The following is a 14,684-nucleotide window of genomic DNA, read 5'->3' as shown; positions in this document are numbered from 1 at the left end:
CCTTGCCACCGCGTGCTGCCTCCTTTGAGTGTAATGTCCCTAATGCCCACAGGGTCCCTACAAGTAATGTCATTGCCTACAGGGTGCCTACACAACCCACTGTTAGTTTTATGGAGCAAGAAGGGCAGGTGAAGAACTGGTTTATCACCTGCGCTGTGCTTAGGTTTAGTCTAATGGCATTGTGGTCGCAATGCCTGCTGCATGTGCCTTGGTATGGGGCCGCACCCATAGGCAACTTTGCGCATTCAGCAATTTTCAAAAGCTGTTACAATGTTTTATTGGCCAGTTGGTGCTGGTATATTCCACATTTACAACTGCATTATGCCATCTGGTTGGTTGAGCCTGTACTTCTAATGGGTCACAGTTAACCATTTTTATAAGGAATCAGAAACATTAATTGACAGAATGGCCAACACATGTTCGACCAAAGGAAGGATCTTTGTCAAGGCAAAGGGGTGTGGCTTTTGAGGTCCCCTGGTTGAATTGGTCCTGGGGTTGAGGGACCACTTGGAAAGTAAGAGATTTGTACACAGGATGGTTTCAAAGCAGGTAGTAGCTTGGGAGTAATGGGATGGGAAGACAACAAACATTGTACCAGTGGTTTGTGGGTCAGAGGGAGATGAGTAGTCTAACCTTGGAAGAGGGACTGGGTGGGGTTCATTTTGCGGAGGCGGGGCCTCATGACGTGGACACTGGGACGAGGAAGAGGGACGTCTAGCTAACGCGATAGCAATTCAACCTTCCCGCCCCTCCTCCTTTTGGACATTCACTGACGTCTAAATTCATCCTGCCCTGAAGGTCATTTATATTTAGCTGCGCTCGCCACCAGGAAGGTGGTTGGTTCTAAGTGACACCATACACGTTTAAAACAGTCGAAAAGAAATATCTCTGACGGTTTAGAAAAGCTTGCACATACTTTAATAGATGCAAATAAAACATTATGGGATTGAATATGGATCAAGTAAGAAAGACAGATCCTTCTGCATTTCTTGGCTGGCAGGTGACCAGCACAGGTTATGATCCAATAACGCAGCGCCATGCACCGCTCCCGCCCCCTCCTACCTCCCAATCAGCCCGTGGTTGTTCCAGGTGAGCCAGTTTGAACAAGGTGCGGCTACAGTGACGTCATTCTCGACGAGAAGCTCGTGTTATTCTTTGTATATCTATCTTGGCTAGGCGGAAACTGCCGTTCTTTAAAATAAAAGTTTCATGTTTTCTAGCAAACTTTTTTTGAGAACTTGCAAGGTAATATGACTGGCTTCCGTGTTGCTGGATTTACGGCGTTGCTGCTAGCGATTTCTTCTTGTGAGTATGAGCTTGCTGATTCTTTGGCATTTTTTAATTATGTTGTACTTCCGTGTTTTTTGACAAACCCGCTCTTGCTATTTGTCGCGCCTCCAAGAAATCTGAATTTTCCACACTGTCTGTTGGTTTTCTAACATTGTTCTTTGGAGCTATTTCAAATGAAGCAGAAACTGTTGGCACAGGAAAGAGCACGGTATTTAGCTCACAAGAGGGGTCGGTGTCTTTCGCCCCACCCCTAGGAAGGGAAGTATGTAATATATGGCAAAACAACCTTCACTACTTTGGGGGAGTACCCTGCCCTTGCGTGACCGTGTATTTGTCATTATTGCACGGCTTAATTAACCTATTTTTATTTGCTGTATAGTGAAGAACGGCTGAGCCAGCACTGTCGTCATTCGGATTTTGTAATCTGCATCAGACACTTAGCCTATTGCGCTATTATGGCATTCGCTAGACAATATAGCGATTTGGGCAGCACATTAGCATGTGCCCAGTAACCGCAGACCTTGGTCCAATATTATAAAAACATTGCAGTGTAGAGGTGGAAAACACTATTTTTTTATTAACTTTTAAGTACAAAATAGACCCCCGTCCCTAGTCTTTTGTCACTTTCATTAACTTCTCTTCATTTTCTAAAATGCATTCTCCTAGATTTTGCTATTACAAAAGTGTTGATTGCTACAGTATAAACCTATATTTAACACTTTGCTCTGAATTGAATGTTTTTTTACTAGCGCTAGTAGACTTTCCTTGGCTCGCGAGGCTGTCCACATTTACAAGGAACTGCCAAGGCGTCTGTTCTCTCTGCCCAAACAACTCTGTTCAGTGTTTGCTCAGTCCTAAAGGTTGGATCGGTACAATGTTAATTCTCTTTCATAAACTACATGCATAGTGTACACCTGTGCATTGCTTCATCAGTATCCTGATCTACCAGTGGCACAGGGCAAAAGGTGTCCATCTGACAGCTGCAGTGACATCTAAATCTGCAGCGTAGGGGCTGCTTTTGAGCCATGCACCCCTGTACCAAAACTGTTGTGGCCTACGAATGATCGCACAGACAGGATCTGGTGTCACTACGGCCTTTATTGCCAACTTAGTAATATGGTCACTCACAGTTGCTTCACTGTGATTCTTATGTCCTGTGGCATATTGAGTGTCCAAGAGGGGTTGCAATAGGGGTGAGAGGCAAGCAGGGGATGGGGGCTTGCCTTGCTGGTCAGAGCGCTGGGGCTGCAGTGCTTTCAGCATCTTGCCGCGGCAAGGATGTCGTTTTGCATGCCGCGCTCCTACTTTCACTTTTGGCCTTTCGTGAGAGGTCGGGCGTGGTCGCGCTCTACTAAAACCCTGTAATGAAGATTACCCCTGCTAGTTGCGCAGGGAGTATTAATTCTATTAAAGACTAGGAGGCGAGCATTAGGCTTCAACTTCTTTAATTCACTACTCTTCAGCAGTTTCAACAAAACTCAAACCATAACAAACACTGAAAACAGTCTGAACAGACTTTTCTTTCATTTGAACTACAATCCCCATAGTGTCTGTAGTCCATCACACTCTATGCCCAGTAATAACCACTTCCTGTCCCTGAGCTCCTCCTCTCTTTTACTCGCTCTGAAAGTCATATTGCGAACTCCACACTAAGCCTTGCAACTGGCTGTAACTTGCACTCCAACCAAATATCGAACTCCCTCGATCTCAGGCGACCCTTTCCGCTAGACTCCTACATCAATTGTTCTTCTGCTCCTCTCCTAAGAATAATAGAAAGCAGAAGAATCAGGGTGGCGTCCATGTATTGACAATATCAACATATCATTATTTTATACAATCACATAACATCCTGTACAATAGATAATCTTGGTGGGAATTTAATGCTCGCCTCCTAGTATTTAATGGAATTAATACTCCCTGCGCAACTAGCGGGGTAATCTTCATTCTATGACCAGACTGGAGGCGAGAATTATGCTTGTTCAAAGCTTCCCAACACAGTAACCGCAAAATTCTCGGTCGGTTTAAAATAAAATTCTTTAAAAGTTCGATCATTTGACCAATCTGCTGCTAATACAATATCTCTAAGAGATACCCCAGTCTTAAAGGCTTTAGATGCCATCGCTCCGCGCACTGAATGCGCCCCATACTTCTCAACGTCTATCCCAGCTGCAAGCATGACCTCTTTAACCCATCGGGCTATCGTAGCTGTGGATACACCCTTGAAGGGTTTCCTGCGCGCACCTGCTGCTCTGAACTCTGCCGTCCTGCTCTCGTACTCTTTCACGCAGCTTGCTACACACCATTTGGTTCTGCTCGGGAAATATGGTTAATGGACCAACGCGGTCCCTGTCTTTGTTCGTCCTACTATAGAGAAAGTCACTCCCTCTGGCCCAAACGATCTTCTGTCTATCTCCAGTGCTCTTACGTCTGACACACGTTTACACGACACCAAGCACAACAACATTGCCAACTTTCCTGACAACTGTTTAAGCAATAAATATCTGTTGGCGGGCCAACTCTCCAACAACTTAAGCACCGAAAAAACATCCCAGACGGTCTTATACCGAGGCTCTGGGGGCACTCTGAATTTCGCTCCTCGAATAAGCCGAATCACTGCTGGGTGTTCACCTGCCGGCACTCCCTCGATAGGGAGGTGCCCTGCGGAAATGGCAGATCTGAACGCTTTCCCGTCCTGCAACAAATGAGATAGAAAATTCAAAATCGACACTACAGGCACAGAAATGGGATGAACACTTCTCCCTCTGCACCAGCTCGTCCATTTGGCCCAAGCCGCGTCGTAGCTCCTCCTAGTGGATGGAGCCTAAGATTCCGCAATGAGCTGTGCAGCCTGAGACGAAATGCCTGGCAACGCCCAGCGTCTCCTGATATCCTGCACACAACGAGTGGGAGAGTCCCCCTCACTCTCAGACGGTGATACGACCCAACTGGGTCCGTGAGCAAGTGCTCCCCTTCTGGAAGCATCCTCTGGTAATCTACTACTAGCTCCATAAGAGTCGGGAACCACATTTGAGACTTCCAACATGGAGCTACTAACGGTAGCTCTGCCGTCTCCCTCCGACACTTCGCTAGAACTCTGCTCAGCATCATAAATGGGGGGGGAAACGCGTAGTGTGGACCTCTGCTCCACTCTTGCAGGAACGCACCTGGATCCAGTCTCCAGCTGCAGTATTCTGCTGTCTGGGCATTCAGCCGCGATGCAAAGAGGTCTATGAGTACTGGTCTGTCATCCTCTGAAACACTGCTGGATCCAGCTTCCAATCGCTGGAATCCGTGAGGTAACGAGAGTTCCAGTCTGCTATGACGTTCAGCGTCCCCGGAAGGTATTCTGCCGTGACGGACGTCTCTGACTGTAGGCAGAAGTGCCAAAAGTCCTTCGCTAGTTCGGCTAGCATCCTGGATTTGGTGCCGCCCAGGTGATTTATGTATCGCACCGCCGATATGTTGTCCATCTTCAGTAGGACACAAGACTTTATCCTCCCTTTCGTGAAGGCTCTGATGCGAAGGATCCTGCTAGTAACTCTAGACAGTTTATATGTAAGCGGAGTTCTTCTTCGCTCCCATTTCCCCCCTGTCTGCAGGACTCTGCATCTTGTGCCCCAGCCTAGCCGGCTGGCGTCTGATTCTATGATCAGATCTGGTCTGTCTCCGAAAATGGCACATCCATTCCAGGCGTCCATATTCTGTAACCACCATTCTAGCTCTGTCTTGGATTCCTGATCTAGCGGAACTGTTTGGTGGTATCTCAGGCCCTGCTGGAGATGCTTTATCTTCAATCGCTGCAGTGCCCAATAATGTAGCGGTCCTGGGGAAAATGGCCGGAATAGAAGCCGCTAATAGTCCTACAATCCTTGCTAGGGTTCGGAGGGATACTATCTGTTTCTGCAGACATCCTCTGATTTCACCCTTGTTGTCGCGAATCTTTCGCGCCGGCAGCTCAAGCGTTGCCTTCCTAGTGTATGGGATGAAACCCAGAAAGTCCAGTCTTTGCGCTGGTTCAGTATCCAATTCCTCCTTGTTCACAAGGAACCCTAGGGATGATAACGGGTCCATGACCCACTTTGTCTGGTACTTGAGGGTCTCCTGATCCTCGGCCAGCAGCAGGAGATCGTCTAGATAAATGATTATCCTTATTCCCTTCTCTCTTATTGTCGCTGCTACCGGCTTCATTACTTTGGTGAAGGCCCATGGCGCAGAAGCTAGCCCGAAGGGCATAGTCTTGAAACGCCAAAGCTGTCCTTTCCAGCGAAAAGCTAGGAAAGTTCTGAACTCCTCTGCTATCGGTATCGTTAGATATGCATCCTTCAGGTCTAATCTTGTTAACCAATCTCCCTCTCTGAGCGAGTCTCTGAGCTGATGGATGCCCTCCATCTTGAAATGACGGTACACTATCCATCTGTTCAGCTCCTTAAGTTTATTTTTTTAAAAAGCTTTATTTTTGGTATTTCAACACACCATACAAATACACACCCACATTAGGGTGTATTTTAACTTTACGCCGTCAACTAGAGCCCAAACCATCGCCCCCCTCCTCCGAGTCCCTCCCCTAACCCTCGCCGCTCCTACATATCGTCCCTATTGTGCATCATTTCAGCCCCCCTGCGACCCTGTAGCAAGTAATGTCAGCCCGAGTGAAGACTGCATCAGGGTGTGATCGCAGCGTCCATTGGTCCCTCTGAGGAGGTGTCGGCTTCACTTATCAGGAAGGATATTAGCGGGCCCCATATGTTGGGTGGGCGCGCGTGAAGAGGGAGGAGTTTTATGAAATTTGCTTCTATGTCCTGATAGTAGAGTAAGTCTTTCCGCCAAGCGGTGTAGGAGGGTGGGGGGACACGGCCCCATGCCATGGCAACTCTCCTGCGAGCTAGAGTCAGTAGGACTCCGGTCAGTCTCCTCGACGGCGTGGATAGCAATCTTGTCATTCCCAACAAAGCTGCCGTGCATCTCGGTTGTATTACTTCTCCCACGATTGCGGTTGTCGTGTCTAACACTCGGTTCCAGAGTGGGGCTACTTCAGGGCATTCCCATGCCAAGTGTATGAAGCTCGCTGATAGAGTTCCACATCTCTTGCATTCGGCCTGGGTGTCAGGATGGTGTTTATTAGCTTTTTCAGGTGTATAATAGGTTTGGTGGAGGAAATTAAAATGGATAAGTTTGAGCCGGGAGTTAAGTTCAATTTTCTGGGTCTGATTCAGAATGTAGCCCCAATCAACCTCTGATATACTTGCATTTAGCGCTCGTTCCCATCTTGTTTTCGCTCCAGCGTTGACTGGGGGGTGTTCCGGTGGTCAGTGCTTTGTAGATTTGCGACACAAGCCTGCCTTCCCCCTGTGCTTGAATGACATCATGCAGTAGCTGCCAGGTCGGTGGCTGGCTCGGGTAACCAGGCAGGTGGGTCTGCATATTGTATCGAGTTCGGAAGTAGAGGAACACGTCCAGTGCTGTGTTGCCCCCTTTCTGTTTGGCTTGGTCAGGGGTCAGGAAGCTCTCCTCTGTGAATAGGTCTCCGAGGGATTGTATGTGTAGCTTGTCGACCCACTGGTGAAACACTTTCTCTGATGTTAGGGGGATTCCAGGAATAAACTTGACCAGCAAGAGGGGAGAGTACCTTATCTGCACCCCCAGTTTATTTGCTAGCGACTTCCAGACCTTGTATGTTGTGAGCATCACGTTCATTGTGCGGTTGGAAACGGGAAGTTGGCTGAAAACCACAGCAGTCAGGAAGTTGGGAGTTGCCAAGGCCCTCTCGACCTGTACATGAGGGCGAATCGTTTGCGTTGCATACCAGTGGCTGAGGTACTGTGCCTGAGCTGCCCAGAAATATTTTTCCATGTCAGGGAGGGCTAGACCACCTTTGGACAGGGGAAGCGTCAGTATTATGTACGCCACTCAGGCTGGTCTGCCAGCCCACAGTAGATCCAGAACCAAGCTTTTCAGCCTTTTCAAGAAGGATTGTGGTAGTAGCAGCGGGATATTGTTGAAGAGATACAGTAATTTTGGCAACATTACCATTTTGACTAAGGAGGTTCTGCCCCAGAGTGTCAGTGGGAGGGTCTTCCAGCGCGTGACCTTGTCCTGAAGGGACTTAAACACCTCCTCATAGTTGTCCCGGAATACCTCTTGTGGGTCCAGTGACAGCTGGATTCCAAGATAGCGGACCCCAGAGGTTCTCCACTTGAGTCCGAAGTCGTCGGCAAATTGTTTTGTGTCTCGGGTGTTAAGACGGATTTCTGAACTCTGTCCTGGAGGTGCAGAGGTTCAGAAGGCCAACCTAATTCCTTGGAACAGGGTAACCTCTGGACAAGCCAGACCAATCAGGGTAGCAATAGCGGCGGTCAAGACTAGGTCTCGAGGGGTGAGGGTGACTGAAAGCCCGCAATGAGCACACAAAGCAAGGACACTTACAAACTACTCCAAACAGGTGTTATAGTAAAAATATATACACATTTATTCCAAGGTTTTTGCAACAATGACCGTAGCGAGAAATCACGATAAAACTCTAATAAACCAACACATACCAAACCAATACAATATATATACAAATACAAACGAGTCTAAAGCGTTACATGCACGAAATGTGTAGTCCACCTAGAAGGGGAGGAAAACAGGCAGTGCGAAATAATGATTAGACCCAGTCTGCCTTCAGAGGCACCTAACTAAAAGGAAGTCCAAGCCCTACGAAGAGTGGAGCCTTGTGCTCAAAAGTACCTGCACACGCTGGTGCCAACGGGCAAAAAGGAGAGTCTCTTCGAGGGAATCTGGCAGTTCAGTTTGGTGCACAAAAGAAGAAGAACAGAGTTCTGCTACTCAAGCGCAGCCTCCACTGTGGGCAGAAGCAGAGCGCGAGTACGGAAAGGCGTGCTGTTCGACACAGCGGGGAAAAGCTATGGGCTCCTGCAGGAGGGCGACCAGTTCCTAGCTATGCTACTCACCGGTCCCCGATGCAAGCAGACCCAGGCTTCTCCGCGTCAGTTTCAGTGCTGGCAGGTTCAGGGGAGCAGGGGACGTCTCGTCGTCGTGTAGATTCTGCAGCAGCCGAGTTGAGTTAAAGATGTCCCAAACGAAGTGAACCCGCACAGTTTGTTACCACAGCAGGGCAACGGAGCGGCCGTGTGTATCTCAGCCAAATGTACACTACTCACTTCAGACCTGGGAATGCCAAGTGTACGAATCGTGTGAGAGTGACAAGGACTCGAAATACAACACAACCTGACGGCGGTTACAGAGCAAGACTCCTGGGTGGGCTGGTCAGTCTGCTGGATGGCCCAGAGACACTTCCGAAGGCTTACGTGCAGGAGATGGTGAAGATGCCGAGAATAGCTGTCCCTGTTATTCCAAGGGTCGAAGTACCAGTACAGGCCTTCTGGTTCGATCCGAGGTAGAAAGGGTTTCACAAAGCGACAGCAGTGCAGAGGAGCAGTCCTTCAGCGGGTCACCAGCGATTCCTCGGTTCAGCCTCATGGCTGCAGGATACTTGGCTCCTGTATTCCTTTGTTCGTGAGAACTCAGGAGATCGACATGGTAGTGGCGTTTCCAGCCCCCTCTTATCCACGGTTCCCTTCGCGCCAAAACGGAGGGGACCCAATGGGAGATCCGCTCATCAACACTCACACCATACATGGACCTATCACGGACCACGGTGGTCCCAGGCATTCACACCACACTAGACTCTCTGGCACCCAGGATGTGTATTGGGACCAGACATCCCAGCCCACATCCTGGAGGCACACACAAGGCCTGTAGAAGCCCGCGAAAGCATCTGTGTTTCGCGGGAAAGTGCATGCCCAAATAAGGAAGGTCCCGGGTCGGCTCGACCTGGGGAAGGTGAAGGGGGCAAGACGGTCAGCGGACAGGACAAAGAAGCCTTGTGGTCTGGCCATTTTGGGAGCCAGGCCACCATTTTGGGCAAAGTGCGAGAAACGTGCTTAAAACGACAAAAAGGAGCTCAAAAACACAAACGATCGCTGCCACCATTTCTGTCCGTGATTCACTTGCACCAATCATTTACAATCCAAAGAGTATCCAGGGCCTGTAGAAGACTAGAGACCCAAGAGAGCAGTAACTTAGCTTACAGTGCCCTCTTGTGTCATGTTGCACGAAAGCTGCAACATGATAAAGAAACTACGGAAAACAGCGTTTCCCGGTACTGACTGTCTTAAGGGCATGTCAGTATCCCCGTAAGAATGGAGTGAAAGCCCAGAGGAGTGCGGCAGAAGGCTGCACTTCTCTGGCAAAGTCTAGATCCTGGTGAAAACAACAGCAAAAAGTTTAGGGGTTGCCACATGGAAGGAAAATTACCCACAATTAAGAAATGTTTCCTAACATCGGGTCAATGGGAAGACGACTGATTTTGAGTGATTGGTTTTCAATCCGGAGGCCGCCCCGAATCTGATTCCCGCATGACCGGGTTCAGATTGACTTCTGGGTCCCTTATGAATAGTGCCACGTCGTCGGCGTATAAGGATACGATGAGTTTGTGTGGGCCGATGGTGAGTCCCATTTGTTGGCGTAGTTCCCGCAGGTTGGAGGCCAGTGGCTCCATTACCAGAGCGAATATTAGTGCTGACAGGGGGCATCCTTGTCTCGTACCACGCTGCAGGTTTATTGATGCTGATTTTGCCTTGCCCACTATATTAGCTTGTGGATTGGTGTACAGGAGAGAGACAAGTTTGATAAAGCGGGCCCCCAGCCCCATTCTGGTGAGAACCATGAACATGAACGGCCACTCCACTGAGTCAAATGCTTTTTCTGCATCAAGCAGGACCGCGATTGCCTGGCCTGTAGGGTCTAAAGCTTCGATGATTCCAAACACTCTCCGGATACCGAAGGTCGTATTGCGGCCAGGGATGAAACCTACCGGGTCTGCTAGCACTAGGGCAGGCATCAGGGGCATCAATCTATTTGCCAGGATCTTAGCAAGAATTTTATTGTCCAGATTGAGCAGGGAGATCGGGCGATACGAGGCGCATTCGTCAGGTGGTTTTCCTGATTTGTGTAAAAGAATGACATTGGCCTCACGAGAAGAGTGAGGGAGGGTCCCAAGATCTAGCGCTTCCTCTTACACCGCTGCCAGCAACGGAGCCAGAGGTTCTGCAAAGGCCTTATAAAATTCTCCCGTTAGGCCGTCGGGGCCTGGTGCTTTGGAGGGTGGTAGGGTCTTTATGGCTGCTTTAATCTCTTCCTGTGAGATTAGTTCGTTCAGAGGTTCATGTAGTTGATGTTCGACCCAGTAAAGTTCTGTGTCTTCCAAATATTCCAGGGGGAGGTGCGAGTCTTTCGGTAGCTTGGCACTGTAAAGCTCTTGGTAGAATAGACTGAATTCCTCTGCTATCTTTTCGTCAGTGTGGACCTCTTCCCCTTGCCTAGTTCTGATCCTTTCGTTTAGGGACTGTTCATTGTCGGCTTTAATTAGATTTGCCAGTAAAGCTCCTGGTTTCTGGCCCTCGCCGTATTGGCGGATTTGGCTGGTGCAGAAATTTAATCTCCCGTTCCGCTGCGTCGTTGAATTTCTGCAATTCCGTCTTCAACGCCGCTGCAGATTCCGGGTTGTCTTTGTTCGCGTTCTGAGTTTCGAGCTGTTTTAATTTATTTTCGCTGTTTGCAAGTTCGCCCCTAATGAGCTTGAGAATTCAATTTTCTTTGGCGAGGCAGACTCCTCTGATAAAATATTTAAAGGATTCCCAAATGATGCTTGCCGAGGGGACCGAACCCAGGTTGGCTTCTAAGAACACGTCAACCTCCTCTCTTAATTCGGAGGCAAAGACCTCGTCCCGCAGTGATCTCGTTTGAAGTGCCAACGTTGTAGCGGCGGAGTGAGGCTAGCTGGCTTGAACTTAAGGAGGAACAGCGAGTGGTCAGTGTTCTCGGGTGGATGTGGCACCGGTCACACGCCAGGGGGCTGTTTGTTGAGGTAAAAAAGTAGTCGATTCGGGAGCTTGTATTATGGTCTGTAGAGTGAAAAGTGTACTCGCGCCTTTCCCCATTGGAGACTCTCCAAGTGTCCTGTAGATCAAACACTTTGCAGATTTATTTTATCTGGAGACCAGCTTTGGAGGTTGGTTGTTGTACGGCCGATGATCTATCTCTCGTAGGGTCCATAACCGTGTTCATGTCGCCGCCCCAGACAACCGTGGCCGGGCCGAGCGCGGAGAGCTGCGTCAGCACCCAGCCGAAGTTGTCTGGGCCATCCACATTCGGAGCATATGAATTGACAAAGGTCACTTTCCGACCTGTGACAATGCCACTCACCACTAGTGCTCTGCCTTCCTCGTCTTTAGCCGTGTGCAGTAGCCGGAAACTGAGACGCCTGTGTATGAGGATCACGACTCCTCTCGAGTACGTGGAGTAGGATGAAAAGTATCTGTGGCAGCCCCAGCTTTTGGTCCACTTGTGGTCTCTCCCCGGAGTAAAGTGCGTCTCTTGAATCAGGGCCACGTCTACATCGTGACGTCTGAGATAGTGCAGAATTTTTCTTGATTTAGCCGGGATGTTACCACCTCTTATATTCCATGTTAAAACATTGAACGGGGCAACTTTGCTTTTATTTCGGGCCACATTTCTGATTCAGCGGGCGGCCGTGGTCTGGTTGAGCCAGAGCTTCTGACTGGGTCTGTATGTAAGTGATGGGGGTCTCGATGCGATGATGTGTATGGCAGCGAGTGGGGAGCAGGCGGCGAGCGGGACATTCGGGATCTGGTGGGTTGAACTTTCCTATTAACTTTGTAATATTCGAACTTCGGGCAATCCCCAACAGGCCTAAGACGTAACTCTCCCGAGGGTGGGCAACCCTGAACATGCCCACCAGGAGGTTCCGACTTTCCCAACCCCAAACCAAAAAGGCCCTTGGAGTCGCCCTGCCGAGACGTGAGGTCCACACCTCGTTGGACAGACTCAGGTTAGTAACTTAACAGTAGCTGTGCTGGGGGCACCTGGGGTCTCCCAAGTGTCGCAGCCCCGACTTGTGCTGCTGTAAATGATCTGGCCCACTCAGTGCTGCTGTGCCGGGTCTTGTGTCCAGCCATCTCAAACCGTTTAAGGAGGGTTCCTGGGGATTCTGTCTCTTTGCGGTCTGTGGCGAGCCTGATTCTGATCCGGGAGATCTAGACGGTCCAAGAACAAATTTGCTTCATCTGGGGTTTGGTAAAATTGGACCTTTCCCTCGTGTTGGACTCTTAAGCGTGCTGGATAAAGCATGGAATACGGTAGTTGGCTGTTGCGGAGTCTCTGTTTGACGCTAGCAAAAGTTTTCCTTTGTGACTGTACTGCCGGGGAGAAATCAGGGTAAAAATGGATTTTGTCCCTGTCGTGGCTCAGTTCGCCTTTTTCTCTGGCGAGGCGGAGCAAGGAGTCGCGATCTCTGTAGTTCAGCAGTCTCGCTATTATGGGCCTAGGGGGAGCTCCCGGAGCAGGTCTTGTCGCGGGAATCCTGTGGGCTCTCTCGATTATGAATAGGTGGGATAGGGCTTCACGGCCAAATAGTGGTGCATAAGGCTTCTACGAAGTCTTCCATTTTCTCCTGCGTTTGATGTTCTCTCACACCGACTATCCGTAGATTGTTCCTCCTCGACCGACCTTCGAGGTCCTCGCACTTGGCAGCGGTTAGTTTCATTTGCGATTCCAGCTGCAAAACTCTATTAGTTAGAGTTGCCGAACTGTCATTGAGATTTGACACCCTCTGCTCCATCTCGTTTAGGCATTCGGCCTGGGAGCCAATGCGGTGTTGCATGAGATCAACTTTGGACGCGAGACCGTCCATTTTGTTTTACTCAGGCTGCCAATGCCTGCTTTTAAGAAGGATTTCTTTGATTTCAAAGGGGTTCTCCCCCACTTCATCCTGGTGAGAGCATTCGGACGATGAAGCTTGGTCTTCTGGGTGGTGAGGGGCTCTGGGGGTCGGGCCACTCTCAGTTTAGCTTCCTCTGAGATTTATCGATTTTCCCCATCGTGGCTGTGAGAATGGAAGCGTCGAAAATGGGTCTAGTTGTGCCTCGAACCCCCTCGGGACCCACCTCCGGACCGGGGTGGCCGCGGCTGGTTGTATGGGGTGCTTGATCGGAAATGCAGGGCGGGGGGGTGGTTTTCGTCGTGTGCCGAGCTCTCAACTGTTAGCGCAGCCCTCTTGGTGGGTTTCAGTGGAAGACCGGCGTAGGAAGGATGATACCCGCTATGTGAGCTTCTTAGTGGCTGGGGTTGACTGTTGGGGAGTTTCGTTGGCACGTGTCAAAGATGTTTGCAGAGGATTTCTGCCAGCTATTACTACTTCAGGAGGCGAAGTGTTAGTCAATTCCTTGTGCCCCTGTTTTGTAGTACAGGGCCGGTTGTTGGTCTGCGGCAGGGAGGATGCTCTTCCCAATGTGGCGGGGTTCAGGTCGTCCGAGTGGACGGGGCCCCCAGGTGCTCCGGGTGTGCGGATGGCGCACCAGTCCTGGCCCAGCGGGTTGCAGGAGTGAGTGGCTTGCCGGGGGGCGCTGCGCTCCTCGCTTGCTCCTGCCACTGCGGGTGGGGCTGGCGCCGAGGGGGAACGGTGCCGTCTCTCCACCACTCCTTACCTCCCGGAACGACCCCTCCGGGCGTCCGCCGGCCTCGTGAACGCGGATGCCTTCAGGGGAGCCTCCCGCTCACCCACTGCGTCGCTGCAGCTCCGCGATCGCTCGCCGCCTCTGAGTGGGTGTGGGGATTCTTGCTGGGCCGCTGGCCGTCGTCTGGGGTCTGTCGCTCCACGGCCCTCGACTGGGAAGCTGGATGCCGGAGCCGCAGGAGCAGGAGGTCCTGGCGTCTTACGGCCGTCTCCACTCTGGCGATGGCTCCAGGCGGGGGGAGGGAGGTGGACAGGATCTCCCGCCGGCCCACCGCTGTTCGGCGAATGCTCCCCAGACCGCTGCCATCTCCTTGCCAGGATACTGGGCCCCCGTCACGTGGGTGCCACGGGGGGGGGGAGCGTAGGGTTCCGCAGTGAAGGAGCTCAGCTCTGGGTGCGCGGAGCCGAGTGGCCGACCCCGCGAGTCTCGGCAGCCGGGCCTCCTGGGCCGAATCTCAGGCCGAGAGCACCGATTTTACACGAAACTTCAGGATGGCATAGCTGGGGATATCAGCAGTTCATGTACAGGCAGTCTGGGGCACAGTAACGCCAGGATCCGCAGGATTTTCCAGGATTGATGCGGGGCTACGAGGGAGCTCTGACCTAAGCGGCCATCTTGAATGGCCCTCTAGCGCCCTCTGTTCCTATAACTGGTCGCACTTTCTCTTTCCTGTGCACCAGAAACATATTGCTTATAAATGCCGGGGCTTTCGAGCACCTTTCTATGGCGTTCCTCGCCGCCAGCTGGCGCAGCTCCTGATCCAGAAGGTTCTGCTCTGCGCGCTCTAAGCGCTGCTGA

The 14,684-nt window shown here is 50.8% G+C and overlaps 1 protein-coding gene across 1 annotated transcript in view; it reads left to right on the top strand.

The window, feature by feature from the left end:
* Nucleotides 1-1,103: 1,103 nt before the first annotated feature.
* Nucleotides 1,104-14,684, top strand: part of F11R (F11 receptor) — a 346,329-nt gene continuing 332,748 nt past the window's right edge. The window contains exon 1 of the mRNA XM_069642857.1: nucleotides 1,104-1,305. Within this exon, the coding sequence (XP_069498958.1) occupies nucleotides 1,251-1,305 (55 nt within the window). The 5' untranslated portion in view covers nucleotides 1,104-1,250. The remainder of the gene's footprint in view (nucleotides 1,306-14,684) is intronic.

The sequence above is a fragment of the Ambystoma mexicanum genome, chromosome 1p (genome assembly GCF_040938575.1).
Source record: "Ambystoma mexicanum isolate Mex_15411 chromosome 1p, UKY_AmexF1_1, whole genome shotgun sequence".
NCBI lineage: Eukaryota > Metazoa > Chordata > Amphibia > Caudata > Ambystomatidae > Ambystoma > Ambystoma mexicanum.
Note: the sequence above shows the minus strand (reverse complement) of the source record. Positions and strands in the feature narration are given on the sequence as shown.